Source organism: Coregonus clupeaformis, chromosome 31 (genome assembly GCF_020615455.1).
Source record: "Coregonus clupeaformis isolate EN_2021a chromosome 31, ASM2061545v1, whole genome shotgun sequence".
In the NCBI taxonomy this organism is placed as follows: domain Eukaryota; kingdom Metazoa; phylum Chordata; class Actinopteri; order Salmoniformes; family Salmonidae; genus Coregonus; species Coregonus clupeaformis.
Window position 1 is genome coordinate 45,315,680 of NC_059222.1, and position 23,466 is coordinate 45,339,145.

The 23,466-nt window shown below is 41.7% G+C and overlaps 1 protein-coding gene across 2 annotated transcripts in view; it reads right to left on the reverse strand.

Moving 5' to 3' along the window:
* The window catches only part of LOC121547769 (cAMP and cAMP-inhibited cGMP 3',5'-cyclic phosphodiesterase 10A-like), a 150,153-nt gene that overhangs the window by 19,349 nt on the left and 107,338 nt on the right, over positions 1-23,466 (reverse strand). The window contains exons 13-18 of one of the 2 annotated variants that reach the window (XM_041859185.2): positions 22,412-22,562; positions 21,173-21,328; positions 18,918-19,090; positions 13,096-13,207; positions 12,301-12,381; positions 10,146-10,234 (exon numbers count right to left, since the gene is read on the reverse strand). In XM_041859185.2, the coding sequence (XP_041715119.1) occupies positions 10,146-10,234; positions 12,301-12,381; positions 13,096-13,207; positions 18,918-19,090; positions 21,173-21,328; positions 22,412-22,562 (762 nt within the window). Of the gene's footprint in view, positions 1-10,141; positions 10,235-12,300; positions 12,382-13,095; positions 13,208-18,917; positions 19,091-21,172; positions 21,329-22,411; positions 22,563-23,466 lie in introns of those variants that run through there. The other variant, XM_041859186.2, reaches the window with a different exon arrangement.

Consider the following 23,466-nt stretch of genomic DNA (forward strand, 5'->3'; position numbering starts at 1 on the left):
CATGTAATATATGGTGTGTGTAGTCCATGTAATATATGGTGTGTGTAGTCCATGTAATATATGGTGTGTAGTCCATGTAATATATGGTGTGTGTAGTCCATGTAATATATGGTGTGTGTAGTCCATGTAATATATGGTGTGTGTAGTCCATGTAATATATGGTGTGTGTAGTCCATGTAATATATGGTGTGTAGTCCATGTAATATATGGTGTGTGTAGTCCATGTAATATATGGTGTGTGTAGTCCATGTAATATATGGTGTGTGTAGTCCATGTAATATATGGTGTGTAGTCCATGTATATATGGGTGTGTAGTCCATGTAATATATGATGTGTGTAGTCCATGTAATATATGGTGTGTAGTCCATGTAATATATGGTGTGTAGTCCATGTAATATATGGTGTGTGTAGTCCATGTAATATATGGTGTGTAGTCCATGTAATATATGGTGTGTGTAGTCCATGTAATATATGGTGTGTAGTCCATGTAATATATGATGTGTGTAGTCCATGTAATATATGGTGTGTGTAGTCCATGTAATATATGGTGTGTAGTCCATGTAATATATGATGTGTGTAGTCCATGTAATATATGGTGTGTGTAGTCCATGTAATATATGGTGTGTAGTCCATGTAATATATGGTGTGTGTAGTCCATGTAATATATGGTGTGTAGTCCATGTAATATATGGGTGTGTAGTCCATGTAATATATGTGTGTGTAGTCCATGTAATATATGGTGTGTGTAGTCCATGTAATATATGTGTGTAGTCCATGTAATATATGTGTGTGTAGTCCATGTAATATATGGTGTGTAGTCCATGTAATATATGATGTGTGTAGTCCATGTAATATATGGTGTGTGTAGTCCATGTAATATATGGTGTGTAGTCCATGTAATATATGATGTGTGTAGTCCATGTAATATATGGTGTGTGTAGTCCATGTAATATATGTGTGTGTAGTCCATGTAATACATGGTGTGTGTAGTCCATGTAATATATGGTGTGTGTAGTCCATGTAATATATGGTGTGTAGTCCATGTAATATATGGTGTGTGTAGTCCATGTAATATATGGTGTGTGTAGTCCATGTAATATATGGTGTGTAGTCCATGTAATATATGGTGTGTGTAGTCCATGTAATATATGGTGTGTAGTCCATGTAATATATGGTGTGTAGTCCATGTAATATATGATGTGTGTAGTCCATGTAATATATGGTGTGTGTAGTCCATGTAATATATGATGTGTGTAGTCCATGTAATATATGGTGTGTAGTCCATGTAATATATGGTGTGTAGTCCATGTAATATATGGTGTGTGTAGTCCATGTAATATATGGTGTGTGTAGTCCATGTAATATATGGTGTGTAGTCCATGTAATATATGGGTGTGTAGTCCATGTAATATATGGTGTGTGTAGTCCATGTAATATATGGTGTGTGTAGTCCATGTAATATATGGTGTGTGTAGTCCATGTAATATATGGGTGTGTAGTCCATGTAATATATGTGTGTGTAGTCCATGTAATATATGGTGTGTGTAGTCCATGTAATATATGGTGTGTGTAGTCCATGTAATATATGGTGTGTGTAGTCCATGTAATATATGGTGTGTGTAGTCCATGTAATATATGGTGTGTAGTCCATGTAATATATGGTGTGTGTAGTCCATGTAATATATGGTGTGTGTAGTCCATGTAATATATGGTGTGTAGTCCATGTAATATATGGTGTGTAGTCCATGTAATATATGGTGTGTGTAGTCCATGTAATATATGATGTGTAGTCCATGTAATATATGGTGTGTAGTCCATGTAATATATGGTGTGTAGTCCATGTAATATATGGTGTGTAGTCCATGTAATATATGGTGTGTAGTCCATGTAATATATGGTGTGTGTAGTCCATGTAATATATGGTGTGTGTAGTCCATGTAATATATGGTGTGTGTAGTCCATGTAATATATGGTGTGTAGTCCATGTAATATATGGTGTGTGTAGTCCATGTAATATATGATGTGTGTAGTCCATGTAATATATGGTGTGTGTAGTCCATGTAATATATGGTGTGTGTAGTCCATGTAATATATGGTGTGTGTAGTCCATGTAATATATGGTGTGTGTAGTCCATGTAATATATGGTGTGTATAGTCCATGTAATATATGGTGTGTGTAGTCCATGTAATATATGGTGTGTGTAGTCCATGTAATATATGATGTGTAGTCCATGTAATATATGGTGTGTAGTCCATGTAATATATGGTGTGTAGTCCATATAATATATGGTGTGTGTAGTCCATGTAATATATGGTGTGTGTAGTCCATGTAATATATGGTGTGTAGTCCATGTAATATATGATGTGTGTAGTCCATGTAATATATGGTGTGTATAGTCCATGTAATATATGGTGTGTAGTCCATGTAATATATGATGTGTGTAGTCCATGTAATATATGGTGTGTGTAGTCCATGTAATATATGGTGTGTAGTCCATGTAATATATGATGTGTGTAGTCCATGTAATATATGGTGTGTGTAGTCCATGTACTATATGGTGTGTAGTCCATGTAATATATGGTGTGTGTAGTCCATGTAATATATGGTGTGTAGTCCATGTAATATATGGTGTGTGTAGTCCATGTAATATATGGTGTGTGTAGTCCATGTACTATATGGTGTGTAGTCCATGTAATATATGGTGTGTGTAGTCCATGTAATATATGGTGTGTAGTCCATGTAATATATGGTGTGTAGTCCATGTAATATATGGTGTGTAGTCCATGTAATATATGGTGTGTAGTCCATGTAATATATGATGTGTGTAGTCCATGTAATATATGTGTGTGTAGTCCATGTAATATATGATGTGTGTAGTCCATGTAATATATGATGTGTGTAGTCCATGTAATATATGAGTGTGTAGTCCATGTAATATATGTTGTGTGTAGTCCATGTAATATATGGTGTGTAGTCCATGTAATATATGGTGTGTAGTCCATGTAATATATGGTGTGTGTAGTCCATGTAATATATGGTGTGTGTAGTCCATGTAATATATGGTGTGTAGTCCATGTAATATATGGTGTGTAGTCCATGTAATATATGGTGTGTGTAGTCCATGTAATATATGGTGTGTGTAGTCCATGTAATATATGGTGTGTGTAGTCCATGTAATATATGATGTGTGTAGTCCATGTAATATATGGTGTGTGTAGTCCATGTAATATATGGTGTGTAGTCCATGTAATATATGGTGTGTAGTCCATGTAATATATGGTGTGTGTAGTCCATGTAATATATGGTGTGTGTAGTCCATGTAATATATGGTGTGTAGTCCATGTAATATATGGTGTGTGTAGTCCATGTAATATATGATGTGTGTAGTCCATGTAATATATGATGTGTGTAGTCCATGTAATATATGGTGTGTGTAGTCCATGTAATATATGGTGTGTGTAGTCCATGTAATATATGATGTGTGTAGTCCATGTAATATATGATGTGTGTAGTCCATGTAATATATGATGTGTAGTCCATGTAATATATGGTGTGTGTAGTCCATGTAATATATTATGTGTGTAGTCCATGTAATATATGGTGTGTGTAGTCCATGTAATATATGGTGTGTGTAGTCCATGTAATATATGATGTGTGTAGTCCATGTAATATATGTGTGTGTAGTCCATGTAATATATGGTGTGTGTAGTCCATGTAATATATGATGTGTGTAGTCCATGTAATATATGATGTGTGTAGTCCATGTAATATATGGGTGTGTAGTCCATGTAATATATGGTGTGTAGTCCATGTAATATATGTGTGTGTAGTCCATGTAATATATGGTGTGTGTAGTCCATGTAATATATGGTGTGTGTAGTCCATGTAATATATGGTGTGTGTAGTCCATGTAATATATGATGTGTGTAGTCCATGTAATATATGATGTGTGTAGTCCATGTAATATATGGTGTGTGTAGTCCATGTAATATATGGTGTGTGTAGTCCATGTAATATATTGTGTGTAGTCCATGTAATATATGGTGTGTAGTCCATGTAATATATGGTGTGTGTAGTCCATGTAATATATGGTGTGTGTAGTCCATGTAATATATGGTGTGTAGTCCATGTAATATATGGTGTGTATGCCATGTAATATATGGTGTGTATAGTCCATGTAATATATGGTGTGTTTAGTCCATGTAATATATGGTGTGTGTAGTCCATGTAATATATGGTGTGTGTAGTCCATGTAATATATGGTGTGTGTAGTCCATGTAATATATGGTGTGTGTAGTCCATGTAATATATGGTGTGTGTAGTCCATGTAATATATGGTGTGTATAGTCCATGTAATATATGGTGTGTTTAGTCCATGTAATATATGGTGTGTGTAGACCATGTAATATATGGTGTGTGTAGTCCATGTAATATATGGTGTGTATAGTCCATGTAATATATGGTGTGTGTAGTCCATGTAATATATGATGTGTGTAGTCCATGTAATATATGGTGTGTGTAGTCCATGTAATATATGGTGTGTGTAGTCCATGTAATATATGATGTGTGTAGTCCATGTAATATATGATGTGTGTAGTCCATGTAATATATGGTGTGTGTAGTCCATGTAAAATATGATGTGTGTAGTCCATGTAATATATGATGTGTGTAGTCCATGTAATATATGGTGTGTAGTCCATGTAATATATGGTGTGTAGTCCATGTAATATATGGTGTGTAGTCCATGTAATATATGGTGTGTGTAGTCCATGTAATATATGGTGTGTGTAGTCCATGTAATATATGGTGTGTGTAGTCCATGTAATATATGGTGTGTGTAGTCCATGTAATATATGGTGTGTGTAGTCCATGTAATATATGATGTGTGTAGTCCATGTAATATATGATGTGTGTAGTCCATGTAATATATGATGTGTAGTCCATGTAATATATGGTGTGTAGTCCATGTAATATATGGTGTGTGTAGTCCATGTAATATATGGTGTGTGTAGTCCATGTAATATATGGTGTGTAGTCCATGTAATATATGGTGTGTGTAGTCCATGTAATATATGATGTGTGTAGTCCATGTAATATATGATGTGTGTAGTCCATGTAATATATGGTGTGTGTAGTCCATGTAATATATGGTGTGTGTAGTCCATGTAATATATGATGTGTGTAGTCCATGTAATATATGATGTGTGTAGTCCATGTAATATATGGTGTGTAGTCCATGTAATATATGGTGTGTGTAGTCCATGTAATATATTATGTGTGTAGTCCATGTAATATATGGTGTGTGTAGTCCATGTAATATATGGTGTGTGTAGTCCATGTAATATATGATGTGTGTAGTCCATGTAATATATGATGTGTGTAGTCCATGTAATATATGGTGTGTGTAGTCCATGTAATATATGATGTGTGTAGTCCATGTAATATATGGTGTGTGTAGTCCATGTAATATATGATGTGTGTAGTCCATGTAATATATGATGTGTGTAGTCCATGTAATATATGGTGTGTAGTCCATGTAATATATGGTGTGTGTAGTCCATGTAATATATGGTGTGTGTAGTCCATGTAATATATGGTGTGTGTAGTCCATGTAATATATGATGTGTGTAGTCCATGTAATATATGGTGTGTGTAGTCCATGTAATATATGGTGTGTGTAGTCCATGTAATATATGGTGTGTGTAGTCCATGTAATATATGATGTGTATAGTCCATGTAATATATGGTGTGTAGTCCATGTAATATATGGTGTGTAGTCCATGTAATATATGGTGTGTATAGTCCATGTAATATATGGTGTGTAGTCCATGTAATATATGGTGTGTGTAGTCCATGTAATATATGGTGTGTGTAGTCCATGTAATATATGATGTGTGTAGTCCATGTAATATATGATGTGTGTAGTCCATGTAATATATGGTGTGTGTAGTCCATGTAATATATGGTGTGTAGTCCATGTAATATATTGTGTGTAGTCCATGTAATATATGGTGTGTAGTCCATGTAATATATGGTGTGTGTAGTCCATGTAATATATGGTGTGTGTAGTCCATGTAATATATGATGTGTATAGTCCATGTAATATATGGTGTGTAGTCCATGTAATATATGGTGTGTGTAGTCCATGTAATATATGGTGTGTGTAGTCCATGTAATATATGGTGTGTGTAGTCCATGTAATATATTATGTGTAGTCCATGTAATATATGGTGTGTGTAGTCCATGTAGTATATGATGTGTGTAGTCCATGTAATATATGGTGTGTGTAGTCCATGTAATATATGGTGTGTGTAGTCCATGTAATATATGATGTGTGTAGTCCATGTAATATATGGTGTGTGTAGTCCATGTAATATATGGTGTGTGTAGTCCATGTAATATATGGTGTGTGTAGTCCATGTAATATATGATGTGTGTAGTCCATGTAATATATGATGTGTGTAGTCCATGTAATATATGGTGTGTGTAGTCCATGTAAAATATGATGTGTGTAGTCCATGTAATATATGATGTGTGTAGTCCATGTAATATATGGTGTGTAGTCCATGTAATATATGGTGTGTAGTCCATGTAATATATGATGTGTGTAGTCCATGTAATATATGGTGTGTGTAGTCCATGTAAAATATGATGTGTGTAGTCCATGTAATATATGATGTGTGTAGTCCATGTAATGTATGGTGTGTAGTCCATGTAATATATGGAGTGTAGTCCATGTAATATATGGTGTGTAGTCCATGTAATATATGGTGTGTGTAGTCCATGTAATATATGGTGTGTGTAGTCCATGTAATATATGGTGTGTGTAGTCCATGTAATATATGGTGTGTGTAGTCCATGTAATATATGGTGTGTGTAGTCCATGTAATATATGATGTGTGTAGTCCATGTAATATATGATGTGTGTAGTCCATGTAATATATGATGTGTAGTCCATGTAATATATGTGTGTGTAGTCCATGTAATATATGGTGTGTGTAGTCCATGTAATATATGGTGTGTGTAGTCCATGTAATATATGGTGTGTAGTCCATGTAATATATGGTGTGTGTAGTCCATGTAATATATGATGTGTGTAGTCCATGTAATATATGATGTGTGTAGTCCATGTAATATATGGTGTGTGTAGTCCATGTAATATATGGTGTGTGTAGTCCATGTAATATATGATGTGTGTAGTCCATGTAATATATGATGTGTGTAGTCCATGTAATATATGATGTGTAGTCCATGTAATATATGGTGTGTGTAGTCCATGTAATATATTATGTGTGTAGTCCATGTATCATATGGTGTGTGTAGTCCATGTAATATATGGTGTGTGTAGTCCATGTAATATATGATGTGTGTAGTCCATGTAATATATGATGTGTGTAGTCCATGTAATATATGATGTGTGTAGTCCATGTAATATATGATGTGTGTAGTCCATGTAATATATGGTGTGTGTAGTCCATGTAATATATGATGTGTGTAGTCCATGTAATATATGATGTGTGTAGTCCATGTAATATATGGTGTGTAGTCCATGTAATATATGGTGTGTGTAGTCCATGTAATATATGGTGTGTGTAGTCCATGTAATATATGGTGTGTGTAGTCCATGTAATATATGATGTGTGTAGTCCATGTAATATATGATGTGTGTAGTCCATGTAATATATGGTGTGTGTAGTCCATGTAATATATGATGTGTGTAGTCCATGTAATATATGATGTGTGTAGTCCATGTAATATATGGTGTGTAGTCCATGTAATATATGGTGTGTAGTCCATGTAATATATGGTGTGTTGTCCATGTAATATATGGTGTGTGTAGTCCATGTAATATATGGTGTGTGTAGTCCATGTAATATATGGTGTGTGTAGTCCATGTAATATATGATGTGTGTAGTCCATGTAATATATGATGTGTGTAGTCCATGTAATATATGGTGTGTGTAGTCCATGTAATATATGGTGTGTAGTCCATGTAATATATTGTGTGTAGTCCATGTAATATATGGTGTGTAGTCCATGTAATATATGGTGTGTGTAGTCCATGTAATATATGGTGTGTGTAGTCCATGTAATATATGATGTGTGTAGTCCATGTAATATATGGTGTGTAGTCCATGTAATATATGATGTGTGTAGTCCATGTAATATATGGTGTGTAGTCCATGTAATATATGGTGTGTATGCCATGTAATATATGGTGTGTATAGTCCATGTAATATATGGTGTGTTTAGTCCATGTAATATATGGTGTGTGTAGTCCATGTAATATATGGTGTGTGTAGTCCATGTAATATATGGTGTGTGTAGTCCATGTAATATATGGTGTGTATAGTCCATGTAATATATGGTGTGTTTAGTCCATGTAATATATGGTGTGTGTAGTCCATGTAATATATGGTGTGTGTAGTCCATGTAATATATGGTGTGTATAGTCCATGTAATATATGGTGTGTAGTCCATGTAATATATGGTGTGTGTAGTCCATGTAATATATGGTGTGTGTAGTCCATGTAATATATGGTGTGTGTAGTCCATGTAATATATTATGTGTAGTCCATGTAATATATGGTGTGTGTAGTCCATGTAGTATATGATGTGTGTAGTCCATTTAATATATGGTGTGTGTAGTCCATGTAATATATGGTGTGTGTAGTCCATGTAATATATGATGTGTGTAGTCCATGTAATATATGGTGTGTGTAGTCCATGTAATATATGGTGTGTGTAGTCCATGTAATATATGGTGTGTAGTCCATGTAATATATGGTGTGTGTAGTCCATGTAATATATGGTGTGTGTAGTCCATGTAATATATGGTGTGTGTAGTCCATGTAATATATGGTGTGTGTAGTCCATGTAATATATGGTGTGTGTAGTCCATGTAATATATGGTATGTAGTCCATGTAATATATGGTGTGTGTAGTCCATGTAATATATGGTGTGTGTAGTCCATGTAATATATGGTGTGTAGTCCATGTAATATATGGTGTGTGTAGTCCATGTAATATATGGTGTGTGTAGTCCATGTAATATATGGTGTGTGTAGTCCATGTAATATATGATGTGTGTAGTCCATGTCATATATGATGTGTGTAGTCCATGTAATATATGGTGTGTATAGTCCATGTAATATATGGTGTGTGTAGTCCATGTAATATATGGTGTGTAGTCCATGTAATATATGATGTGTAGTCCATGTAATATATGGTGTGTGTAGTCCATGTAATATATGATGTGTAGTCCATGTAATATATGATGTGTGTAGTCCATGTAATATATGGTGTGTATAGTCCATGTAATATATGGTGTGTGTAGTCCATGTAATATATGGTGTGTAGTCCATGTAATATATGATGTGTAGTCCATGTAATATATGGTGTGTGTAGTCCATGTAATATATGGTGTGTAGTCCATGTAATATATGGTGTGTAGTCCATGTAATATATGGTGTGTAGTCCATGTAATATATGGTGTGTGTAGTCCATGTAATATATGGTGTGTGTAGTCCATGTAATATATGATGTGTGTAGTCCATGTAATATATGGTGTGTATAGTCCATGTAATATATGGTGTGTGTAGTCCATGTAATATATGGTGTGTGTAGTCCATGTAATATATGGTGTGTAGTCCATGTAATATATGATGTGTAGTCCATGTAATATATGGTGTGTAGTCCATGTAATATATGGTGTGTGTAGTCCATGTAATATATGGTGTGTGTAGTCCATGTAATATATGGTGTGTGTAGTCCATGTAATATATGATGTGTGTAGTCCATGTAATATATGGTGTGTAGTCCATGTAATATATGGTGTGTGTAGTCCATGTAATATATGGTGTGTAGTCCATGTAATATATGGTGTGTGTAGTCCATGTAATATATGATGTGTGTAGTCCATGTAATATATGGTGTGTAGTCCATGTAATATATGATGTGTGTAGTCCATGTAATATATGGTGTGTAGTCCATGTAATATATGGTGTGTAGTCCATGTAATATATGGTGTGTGTAGTCCATGTAATATATGGTGTGTAGTCCATGTAATATATGGTGTGTGTAGTCCATGTAATATATGATGTGTAGTCCATGTACTATATGATGTGTTTTGTATGTTACTTACTTGCAGGCTTGTAGAAGAGGGCTAGACGGGGGGAAGAGCTCAGATAAGGTAGTATAACATGGGAGGGCAACAGCATTGTAGAACCCCACCTAGAGAAACAGAGGAGGATGATAACAACAGCTAGGTAGAACCCCACATAGAGAAACAGAGGAGGAGGATAACAACAGCATTGTAGAACCCCACATAGAGAAACAGAGGAGGATGATAACAACAGCATTGTAGAACCCCACCTAGAGAAACAGAGGAGGAGGATAACAACAGCATTGTAGAACCCCACCTAGAGAAACAGAGGAGGATAATAACAACAGCTAGGTAGAACCCCACCTAGAGACACAGAGGAGGATAATAACAACAGCATTGTAGAACCCCACCTAGAGAAACAGAGGAGGATGATAACAACAGCTAGGTAGAACCCCACCTAGAGACACAGAGGAGGATAATAACAACAGCTAGGTAGAACCCCACCTAGAGAAACAGAGGAGGATGATAACAACAGCATTGTAGAACCCCACATAGAGAAACAGAGGAGGATGATAACAACAGCTAGGTAGAACCCCACCTAGAGAAACAGAGGAGGATAATGACAACAGCATTGTAGAACCCCACCTAGAGAAACAGAGGAGGAGGATAACAACAGCATTGTAGAACCCCACATAGAGAAACAGAGGAGGATGATAACAACAGCATTGTAGAACCCCACCTAGAGAAACAGAGGAGGATAATAACAACAGCATTGTAGAACCCCACCTAGAGACACAGAGGAGGATAATAACAACAGCTAGGTAGAACCCCACCTAGAGAAACAGAGGAGGATAATGACAACAGCATTGTAGAACCCCACCTAGAGACACAGAGGAGGATGATAACAACAGCTAGGTAGAACCCCACCTAGAGAAACAGAGGAGGATGATAACAACAGCTAGGTAGAACCCCACCTAGAGAAACAGAGGAGGATGATAACAACAGCATTGTAGAACCCCACCTAGAGAAACAGAGGAGGATGATAACAACAGCATTGTAGAACCCCACCTAGAGAAACAGAGGAGGATGATAACAACAGCTAGGTAGAACCCCACCTAGAGAAACAGAGGAGGATAATGACAACAGCATTGTAGAACCCCACCTAGAGAAACAGAGGAGGATGATAACAACAGCTAGGTAGAACCCCACCTAGAGAAACAGAGGAGGATGATAACAACAGCATTGTAGAACCCCACCTAGAGAAACAGAGGAGGATAATAACAACAGCTAGGTAGAACCCCACCTAGAGACACAGAGGAGGATGATAACAACAGCTAGGTAGAACCCCACCTAGAGACACAGAGGAGGATGATAACAACAGCTAGGTAGAACCCCACCTAGAGACACAGAGGAGGATGATAACAACAGCTAGGTAGAACCCCACCTAGAGAAACAGAGGAGGATGATAACAACAGCATTGTAGAACCCCACCTAGAGAAACAGAGGAGGAGGATAACAACAGCATTGTAGAACCCCACCTAGAGAAACAGAGGAGGATAATAACAACAGCATTGTAGAACCCCACCTAGAGAAACAGAGGAGGAGGATAACAACAGCATTGTAGAACCCCACCTAGAGAAACAGAGGAGGATAATAACAACAGCATTGTAGAACCCCACCTAGAGAAACAGAGGAGGATGATAACAACAGCATTGTAGAACCCCACCTAGAGAAACAGAGGAGGATAATAACAACAGCTAGGTAGAACCCCACCTAGAGACACAGAGGAGGATAATAACAACAGCTAGGTAGAACCCCACCTAGAGAAACAGAGGAGGATGATAACAACAGCTAGGTAGAACCCCACCTAGAGAAACAGAGGAGGATAATAACAACAGCTAGGTAGAACCCCACCTAGAGAAACAGAGGAGGATGATAACAACAGCATTGTAGAACCCCACATAGAGAAACAGAGGAGGATAATAACAACAGCTAGGTAGAACCCCACCTAGAGAAACAGAGGAGGATAATGACAACAACTCCCCTTCACAGATCTGATGGGACTGGATGGGAAAGAAATATGGAAACTATGTGGAGTGGAGCTGTTGTCGTTTAAACCATTGTTTTCCACCTACACCGGTCTCAGATCAGTAAAGGGGAGTGGACAAGGGCAGAGGGGAGGTGAAGTTCTGACCTGCCCCTGAGGAACCTCTTCCTTCTTATCTCTGTCCATCATAGGGATGGGCTGCATACCTATCTTCTTCATCTCATCCCCCTGTAGAGGAGAGAGGAGGAGAGGAGGAGGAGAGGAGGAGGAGAGGAGAGGAGGAGGAGAGGAGGAGAGGAGAGGAAGAGGAGAGGAGGAGAGGAGGAGAGGAGGAGAGGAGGAGGAGAGGAAGAGAGGAGAGGAAGAGAGGAGAGGAGGAGGAGAGGAGGAGAGGAGAGGAAGAGGAGAGGAGAGGAAGAGGAGAGGAAGAGGAGGAGGAGAGGAGGAGAGGAGGAGGAGAGGAAGAGAGGAGAGGAAGAGAGGAGAGGAAGAGGACAGGAAGAGAGGAAGAGAGGAGAGGATGTAGAATGGAGGAGGTTATTGAGACCAAAGGACAAAGCATAGTGACACCTGATGATATTTTGAGTACTATGATTAATTCCTTTGTCATAATCCATTCATTCATAATTTATTCATAATTCATTAATTGATGAACTCTTTAAAACAGCAGTACTGTAGTACACTCTTAGAAAATAAGGTTCAACCTAGAACTATAAAGGGTTCTGTCCCCATAGGAGAACCCTCTGAAAATAATGTTTTTTTTTGTTCCAAGTGGAACCCTTCCACTAATACAAGGACTTGGAACCCTTTCAACACTAAAAGGTTATAAGGAGAACGTTTTTCACCACCAAAGGGTTCTACCTGGATCCTAAAAAGGTTCTCTTTCGGGGACAAACAAAGAACCCTTTTCTTCTAAGAGTGTAGTGAATTATACTACTGTACCTCGGCCCAGAACTCAGCGTAGATATCATTGGCTGTGAGTCGCGTGATTGACCACAGCTTGGTAACGGAACACAGGTCACATGCTGTCATCATCAGACCAATCACACGGTCCCTGGGGAAAGAGAAGTATTTGTTTTTATGTATGTATTATTTATATCTACAGTGCATTCAGAAACTATTCAGACCCCTTGACATTTTCCACATTTTGTGACGTTACAGCCTTATTCTAAAATTGATGAAATTATTTTTTTCCCTCCCCAATCTACACACAATACACCATAATGACGAAGTGAAAACAGGTTTTTAGAAATTTTTGCACATTTATAAAAAAACTCAAACAGAAATACCTTATTTACATAAGTATTCAGACCCTTTGCTATGAGACTCAGGTGCATCCTGTTTCCATTGATCATCCTTGAGATGTTTCTACAACTTGATTGGAGTCCACCTGTGGTAAATTCTATTGATTGGACATGATTTGGAAAGGCACACACCTGTCTATTTAAGGTCCTACAGTTGACAGTGCATGTCAGAGAAAAAACCAAGCCATGAGGTCGAAGGAATTGTCCGTAGAGCTCCGAGACAGGATTGTGTTGAGGCACATATCTGGGGAAGGGTACCAAAACATTTCTGCAGCATTGAAGGTCCCCAAGAACACAGTGGCCTCTATCATTCTTAAATGGAAGAAGTTTGGAACCACCAAGACTCTTCCTAGAGCTGGCCGCCCGGCCAAAATGAGCAATCGGGGGAGAAGAGCCTTGGTCAGGGAGGTGACCAAGAACCCAATGGTCACTCTGGCAGAGCTCCAGAGTTCCTCTGTGGAGATGGGAGAATCTTCCAGAAGGACAACCATCTCTGCAGCACTCCACCAGTCAGGCCTTTATGGTAGAGTGGCCAGACGGAAGCCACTCCTCAGTAAAAGGCACATGACAGCCCGCTTGGAGTTTGCCAAAAGGCACCTAAAGGACTCTCAGACCATGAGAAACAAGATTCTCTGGTCTGATGAAACCAAGATTGAACTCTTTGGCCTGAATGTTAAGCGTCACGTCTGGTGGAAACCTGCCACCATCCCTACGGTGAAGTATGGTGGTGGCTGTGGGGATGTTTTTCAGCGGCAGGGACTGGGAGACAGGATCGAGGGAAAGATGAACAGAGCAAAGTACAGAGAGAGATCCTTGATGAAAACCTGCTCCAGAGCGCTCAGGACCTCAGACTGGGGTGAAGGTTCACCTTCCAACAGAACAACGACCCTAAGCACACAGCCAAGACAACGCAGGAGTGGCTTCGGGATAAGTCTCTGAATGTCCTTGAGTGGCCCAGCCAGAGCCCGGACTTGAACCCGATCGAACATCTCTGGAGAGACCTGAAAATAGCTCATCCAACCTGACAGAGCTAGAGAGGATCTGCAGAGAAGAATGGGAGAAACTTCCCAAATACAGGTGTGCCAAGCTTGTAGCGTCATACCCAAGAAGACTCGAGGCTGTAATCGCTGCCAAAGGTGCTTCAACAAAGTACTGAGTAAAGGGTCTGAATACTTAAATAAAAGTCCTATTTCAGTTTTTTATTTTTAATACATTTGCTAAAATGTCCAGAAACCTGTTATTGCTTTGTCATTATGGGGTATTGTGTGTAGATTGATGAGGGAAAAAAGCTATTTAATCCATTTTAGAATAAGGCTGTAACGTAACAAAATGTGGAAAAAGTAAAGGGGTCTGAATATTTTCCGAATGGACTGTATTTTCCAGATGCATCAGAATGAGTGCAGATGTAAGTACACTCACCTCTGTCATCATGAAGTGCTTTGAGATCATATCACCTCTACCTTACCTGCCACCCTAGACCCACGTCAATTTGCTTACCGCCCCAATAGATCAAAAGACGATGCAAACGCCATCACTCTTCACACTGCCCTATCCCATCTGGACAAGAGGAATACCTATGTAAGAATGCTGTTCATTGACTATAGCTCAGCATTCAACACCATAGTACCCTCCAAGCTCATCACTAAGCTCGAGGCCCTGGGTCTGAACCTCGCCCTGTGCAACTGGGTCCTGGACTTCCTGACGGGCCGCCCCAAGGTGGTGAAGGTAGGAAACAACACCTCCACTTCGCTGATCCTCAACACAGGGGCCCGACAAGGGTGCGTGCTCAGCCCACTCCAGTACTCCCTGTTCACCCATGACTGCGTGGTCAAAGACGCCTCCAACTCAATCATCAAGTTTGCAGACAACACAACAGTAGTAGGCCTGATTACCAACAATGACGAGACCACCTACAGGGAGGAGGTGAGGGCTCTGGGAGTGTGGTGCCAGGAAAATAACCTCTCACTCAACGTCAACAAAACAAAGGAGATGTTTGTGGACTTCAGGAAACAGCAGAGGGTGCACCCCCCTATCTACATCGACGGGACCGCAGTGGAGAAGGTGGAAATCTTCAAGTTCCTTGGAGTACACATCACTGACAAACTGAAATGGACCACCCACACAGAAAGTGTGGTGAAGAAGGCGCAACAGAGCCTCTTCAACCTCAGGAGGCTAAAGAAATTTGGCTTGGCACCTAAAACCATCACAAACTTTTACAGATGCACAATTGAGAGCATCCTGTCGGGCTGTATCAACGCCCTGTACGGCAACTGCACCACCCGCAACAGCAAGGCTCTCCAGAGGGTGGTGCGGTCTGCCCAACGCATTACCGGGGGCAAACTACCCGCCCTCCAGGACACCTACAGTACCCGATGTCACAGGAAGGCCAAAAATATAATCAAGGACATCAACCACCCGAGCCACTGCCTGTTCACCCCGCTATCATCCAGAAGGTGAGGTCAGTACAGGTGCATCAAAGCTGGGACCGAGAGACTGAAAAACAGCTTCTATCTCAAGGCCATCAGACTATTAAACAGCCATTACTAGCACATTAGAGGCTGCTGCCTATAGACAAAGACTAGAAATCACTGGCCACTTGAAGAAATGGAACACTAGCCACTTTAATAATGTTTACATATCTTGCATTACTCATCTCATATGTACAGTGTGGGAAAAAAGTATTTGATCCCCTGCTGATTTTGTACGTTTGCCCACTGACAAAGACATGATCAGTCTATAATTTTAATGGTAGGTTTATTTGAACAGTGAGAGACAGAATAACAACAAAAAAATCCAGAAAAACGCATGGCATAAATGTTATAAATTGATTTGCATTTTAATGAGGGAAATAAGTATTTGACCCCCTCTCAATCAGAAAGATTTCTGGCTCCCAGGTGTCTTTTATACAGGTAACGAGCTGAGATTAGGAGCACACTCTTAAAGGGAGTGCTCCTAATCTCAGTTTGTTACCTGTATAAAAGATACCTGTCCACAGAAGCAATCAATCAATCAGATTCCAAACTCTCCACCATGGCCAAGACCAAAGAGCTCTCCAAGGATGTCAGGGACAAGATTGTAGACCTACACAAGGCTAGAATGGGCTACAAGACCATCGCCAAGCAGCTTGGTGAGAAGGTGACAACAGTTGGTGCGATTATTCGCAAATGGAAGAAACACAAAATAACTGTCAATCTCCCTCGGCCTGGGGCTCCATGCAAGATCTCACCTTGTGGAGTTGCAATGATCATGAGAACGGTGAGGAATCAGCCCAGAACTACACAGGAGGATCTTGTCAATGATCTCAAGGCAGCTGGGACCATAGTCACCAAGAAAACAATTGGTAACACACTACGCCGTGAATGACTGAAATCCTGCAGCGCCCGCAAGGTCCCCCTGCTCAAGAAAGCACATATACATGCCCGTCTGAAGTTTGCCAATGAACATCTGAATGATTCAGAGGAGAACTGGGTGAAAGTGTACCAAAATGGAGCTCTTTGGCATCAACTCAAATCGCCGTGTTTGGAGGAGGAGGAATGCTGCCTATGACCCCAAGAACACCATCCCCACCGTCAAACATGGAGGTGGAAACATTATGTTTTGGTGGTGTTTTTCTGGTAAGGGGACAGGACAACTTCACCGCATCAAAGGGATGATGGACGGGGCCATGTACCGTCAAATCTTGGGTGAGAACCTCCTTCCCTCAGCCAAGGCATTGAAAATGGGTCGTGGATGGGTATTCCAGCTTTGACAATGACCCAAAACACACAGCCACAGAAGCACATTAAGGTCCTGGAGTGGCCTAGCCAGTCTCCAGACCTTAATCCCATAGAAAATCTGTGGAGGGAGCTGAGGGTTCGAGTTGCCAAACGTCAGCCTCGAAACCTTAATGACTTGGAGAAGATCTGCAAAGAGGAGTGGGACAAAATCCCTCCTGAGATGTGTGCAAACCTGGTGGCCAACTACAAGAAACGTCTGACCTCTGTGATTGCCAACAAGGGTTTTGCCAAGTACTAAGTCATGTTTTGCAGAGGGGTCAAATACTTATTTCCCTCATTAAAATGCAAATCAATTTATAACATTTTTCTGGATTTTGTTGTTGTTATTCTGTCTCTCACTGTTCAAATAAACCTACCATTAAAATTATAGACTGATCATGTCTTTGTCAGTGGGCAAACGTACAAAATCAGCAGGGGATCAAATACTTTTTTCCCTCACTGTATATACTGTATTTTATACTACTCTACTGTATCTTAGTCCATGCCGCTCTGACATCGCTCGTCCATATATGTATATATTCTTAATTCATTCCTTACTTTGATTTGTGTGTATTGGGTATATGTTGTGAAATTGTTAGATATTACTTGTTAGATATTACTGCACTGTCGGAGCTAGAAGCACAAGCATTTCGCTACACCCGCAATAACATCTGCTAAACACATGTATGTGACCAATACAATTTGATTTGATTTGAGATGTCCCCTGACTCTATTAGTCTTTTTTGACTGTCGTGCTGCTGACCCAAACCACCATGATGCTGACCCAAACCACTGTGATGCTGACCCAAACCACCATGATGCTGACCCAAACCACCGTGATGCTGACCCAAACCACCGTGATGCTGACCCAAACCACCGTGATGCTGACCCAAACCACCGTGATGCTGACCCAAACCACCGTGATACTGACCTAAACCACTGTGATGCTGACCCAAACCACCGTGATGCTGACCCAAACCACTGTGATGCTGACCTAAACCACCGTGATGCTGACCTAAACCACCGTGATGCTGACCCAAACCACCGTGATGCTGACCCAAACCACTGTGATGCTGACCCAAACCACCGTGATGCTGACCCAAACCACCGTGATGCTGACCCAAACCACTGTGATGCTGACCTAAACCACCATGATGCTGACCCAAACCACCATGATGCTGACCCAAACCACCGTGATGCTGACCCAAACCACCGTGATGCTGACCCAAACCACTGTGATGCTGACCCAAACCACCATGATGCTGACCCAAACCACCGTGATGCTGACCCAAACCACCGTGATGCTGACCCAAACCACTGTGTGATGAAATTGTTTTCTCTTCACATTGCCCTGTTTAGCAAGGTTTAGCAACTATGGTGGATATGTAACCATGGCAGCTCAGTACGGTTCCAGCAACTATGGTGGATGTGTAACCATGGCAGCTCAGCACGGTTCCAGCAACTATGGTGGATGTGTAACCATGGCAGCTCAGTAAGCTTGGTCTGATTTGGCTTGGTTCAGTTCAGCTCTTTAGTGTGAAAGCTCTTATCTAACCTCTGACCTGTGTCGGTGGTTGTTGAGGTCCATGTGTGTGTGTGTGTGTGTGTGTGTGTGTGTGTGTGTGTGTGTGTGTGTGTGTGTGTGTGTGTGACCACTAACCTGTGTCGGTGGTTGTTGAGGTCCAGTGTGTGTGTAACCTCTGACCTGTGTTGGTGGTTGTTGAGGTCCAGTGCTCCCGTGGTCAGTAGCTCAGCTAGCTGTTTGCGGTTGCCAAAGTAGAGCGCCAGGTCTGTAGCGATGATGGCCTTGTGGATGACTTCTAGCACCTGCTCGTACTCACTGGAAGTCAGGTTGGAGAAAATATTGTGCCCTTCCAGCTATGGGAAACAAAGAGATCAATAAATAGCAAAAGCTCCGCTTATGAGGCGTTTGGCTCAGCTGGACTTAGGTGGGATAGCCAGAGTGCACATCCTGAGGCGTTGGGGGTAGTTAGGGATACTTCTCAGGGCTGGGGTCAATTCAATAAGTAAACTGAACTTCCAATTTAAAGGCTATCTATTTTCAATGACTTAAAAGTAAAAGCTATTATTTTAAATGTTTTTTTCCACTTTTGAAGTTTTAAATTAAAATTACTTATTGAATTAACTACCTTAATTCGAATTGACCCCAACCCTGATACTTCAGAGGACAAGGATTCAGGGAACATGATCATCATCTACCAATGATAAAGATTTGAATTGGGAGGTGAAACAGGTTAATAACAATGTTTGTGTGTGTGTGATGTGTTTGTGTGAGTGTGTGGTGTAACAGTGTGTGGTGTAACAGTGTGTGGTGTAACACTGTGTGGAGTAATAGTGTGTGGAGTAACAGTGTCCGGGAAGCCATGATTAGCGGTTCAGGAGTCTTATGGCTTGGGGGTAGAAGCTGTTAAGAAGCCTTTTGGACCTAGACTTGGCGCTCAGGTACCGCTTGCCGTGCGGTAGCAGAGAGAACAGTCTATGACTAGGGTGGCTGGAGTCTTTGACCATTTTTAGGGCCTTCTTCTGACACCGCCTGGTATAGAGGTCCTGGATGGCAGGAAGCTTGGCACCAGTGATGTACTGGGCCGTACGCACTACCCTCTGTAGTGCCTTGCAGTCGGAGGCCGAGCAGTTGCCATACCAGGCGGTGATGCAACCAGTCAGGATGCTCTCAATGGTGCAGCTGTATAACTTTTTGAGGATCTGAGGACCCATGCCAAATCTTTTCAGTCTCCTGAGGGGGAATAGGCTTTGTCGTGCCCTCTTCATAACTGTCTTGGTGCGTTTGGACCATGATAGTTTGTTGGTGATGTGGACACCAAGGAACTTGAAGCTCTCAACCTGTTCCACTACAGCCCCTTCAATGAGAATGGGGGCGTGCTCAGTCCTCTTTTTTTTCCTGTAGTCCACAATCATCTCCTTTGTCTTGATCACATTGAGGGAGAGGTTGTTGTCCTGGCACCACACGGCCAGGTCTCTGACCTCCTCCCTATAGGCTGTCTCATCGTTGTCGGTGATCAGGCCTACCACTGTTGTGTCGTCGGCAAACTCAATGATGGTGTTGGGGTCGTGCCTGGCCATGCAGTCATGGGTGAACAGGGAGTACAGGAGGGGACTGAGCACGCACCCCTGAGGGGCCCCCGTGTTGAGGATCAGCGTGGAAGATGTGTTGTTACCTACCCTTACCACCTGGGGGCGGCCCATCAGGAAGTCCAGGATCCAGTTGCAGAGGGAGGTGTTTAGTCCCAGGATCCTTAGCTTAGTGATGAGTTTTGAGGGCACTATGGTGTTGAACACTGAGCTGTAGTCAATGAATAGCATTCTCACGTAGGTGTTCCTCTTGTCCAGGTGGGAAAGGGCAGTGTGGATTGCAATAGAGATTGCATCATTTGTGGATCTGTTGGGGCGGTATGCAAATTTGAGTGGGTCTAGGGCTTCTGGGATAATGGTGTTGATGTGAGCCATGACCAGCCTTTCAAAGCACTTCATGCCTACAGAGGTGAGTGCTACGGGTCGGTAGTCATTTAGACAGGTTATCTTAGTGTTCTTGGGCACAAGGACTATGGTGGTCTGCTTGAAACATGTTGGTATTACAGACTCAGTCAGGGACATATTGAAAATGTAAGTGAAGACACTTGCCAGTTGATCAGCGCATACTCGGAGTACACGTCCTGGTAATCCGTCTGGCCCTGCGGCCTTGTGAATGTTGAGTGTTAATTACCCCATAGTGTTACATTTGAGTAACACTTGCAAGCGTAATGCGGTGTTAATTTGTTACATTACAGAGTGTTACATTAACACTCAAAATGTAAGATTATAATCAGAGTACGTTTTACACTCTGTAGAGGGGGACCATATGTGATCTGAGGTAGTGGTAAAATTTAGTGTAATAAAACAATTAAAATGAAAAGTGTATGTGTGTGTGTGTGGTAGTCCTACCTGCAGGATGGATAGAGTCTGGGAGAAGTGGTGCTGCTCCATAGTAGACGAGCTGTATAGGGCAGCTAGAGGATGGTCAAACTTCTGCAGGTAGGTGTTACTGTAGCCTCGATGGTCCAGATCATGACATAGACAGGCTATCAGCAGACCCTTCTTCTGTTGATGGGGGAGAATGGGGGAGAGAGAGAGAGAGAGAGAGAGAGAGGATGGGGGAGAGAGAGAGGATGGGGGAGAGAGAGAGGATTGGGGAGAGAGAGAGGATGGGGGAAGAGAGAGAGGATGGGGAGAGAGAGAGGATGGGGGGAGAGAGAGGATGGGGGAGAGAGAGAGGATGGGGGGGAGAGAGAGAGGATGGGGGAGAATGGGGGAGAGAGAGAGAGAGAGAGAGAGAGGATGGGGGAGAGAGAGGGAGGGAGGGAGAGAGAGAGGATGGGGAGAGAGAGGGAGGGAGGGAGAGAGAGAGGATGGGGGAGAGAGAGAGGATGGGGGGAGAGAGAGAGGATGGGAGAGAGAGAGAGGATGGGGGAGAGAGAGGGAGGAGGGAGGGAGGGAGGGAGAGAGAGGGAGGGAGGGAGGGAGGGAGAGAGGATGGGGGAGAGAGAGAGGATGGGGGAGAGAGAGAGGATGGGGGAGAGAGAGAGGATGGGGGAGATATGTGATGGGGGAGAGAGGATGGGGGGAGAGAGAGGGGATGGGGGGAGAGAGGATGGGAGAGAGAGGGGATGGGGAGAGAGAGAGGATGGGGGAGAGAGAGAGGATGGGGGAGAGAGAGGATGGGGGAGAGAGGGAGGATGGGGGAGAGAGGGAGGATGGGGGAGAGAGGGAGGATGGGGGAGAGAGAGGATGGGGGAGAGAGAGAGGATGGGGGGAGAGAGGATGGGGAGAGAGAGAGGATGGGGGAGAGGATGAGGAAGAGGTAGAGAAACAGCAACATGATTAGACCCAACCAGAAAAGTGAAAGCAATTACATCAACTGATTCTTACACAGCGTTAGGGTCAATTCCATCTCAATTCAGGAAGTAAACTGATGTTCTTTATATGACTGAATTGGAATGGAATTGACCGCAACCCTCTTTCTGAACCTTGTTTTATTTGAACTCTTGACTGACTGTGTTTTTGACAAACTGATGGACTGACGGACAGACAGACAGACAGACAGACAGACAGACAGACAGACAGGCAGGCAGACAGACAGGCAGGCAGGCAGGCAGGCAGGCAGGCAGGCAGACAGACAGGCACCTCTATCTCAGTGAAGATGCCAGTGGTCTTCTGCAGTATGACGTACATACAGTGAGCCACGTTCACCGCGTGTTTCCAGTTGTGGTAGGGAACACGCCGATAGTTCTTCCTCACAGACATAGTGAACCTGCACAACTTCTCCAACTCAAAACTAGAGGGAGGAGGGTGGGGGAAAGAGAGAGAGAGGGGAAAGAGAGCATGGGGGAGAGGTAGGGAGAGTGAGAGTGAGAGAGGATGGGGGAGAGGTAGCACGAGGTTGGGGGAGAGGTAGGGAGAGAGAGAGAGAGAGAGAGAGGATGGAGAACGAGAGAGAGAGCAACATGATTAGACCAAATCATGAGAAAAGTGAAAGCATGGATGTCATCAACTGATTCTAAACAGGGTTAGGGTCAATTCCATCTCAATTCACTCAAGGGGAGGGGAGGGGAAAGAGAGGGGGAGAGAGAGAGAGAGAGAGAAGGTCTGAGGTCATCTGCCTTTGTCCTAAAGAGCAGGAACCCAGACTTCATCAAAGAAATCGGAAATACAGACACTGTCATCCTATAAGAAAAATGGTATAGAGGAGACGGACACACTGGTTGCCCTCTACGCTACATAGAGGTGGTAGTCCCATCCACGAGAGCTGGTAGTCCCATCCACCAAACTACCAGGTGTGAAACAGGGAAGAGACTCAGGGGGTATGCTAATTTGGTATAGAGCAGACCTAACCCACTCTATTCAATTAGTCAATACAGGAACATTTTACATCTGGCTAGAAATAAAAAATTTCCTCATGTGTGCTACCTATATCCCCCCACTAGAATCCCCATACTTTAATGAAGACAGCTTCTCCATCCTGGAGGGGGAAATCAACCATTTCCAGGCCCAGGGACATGTACTAGTCTGTGGTGACCTAAATGCCAGAACTGGACAAGAACCTGACACTCTCAGCATACAGTGTTTTGCAAAAGTATTCATCCCCCTTGGCGTTTTTCCTATTTTGTTGCATTACAACCTGTAATTTAAATGGATTTTTATTTGGATTTCATGTAATGGACATACACAAAATAGTCCAA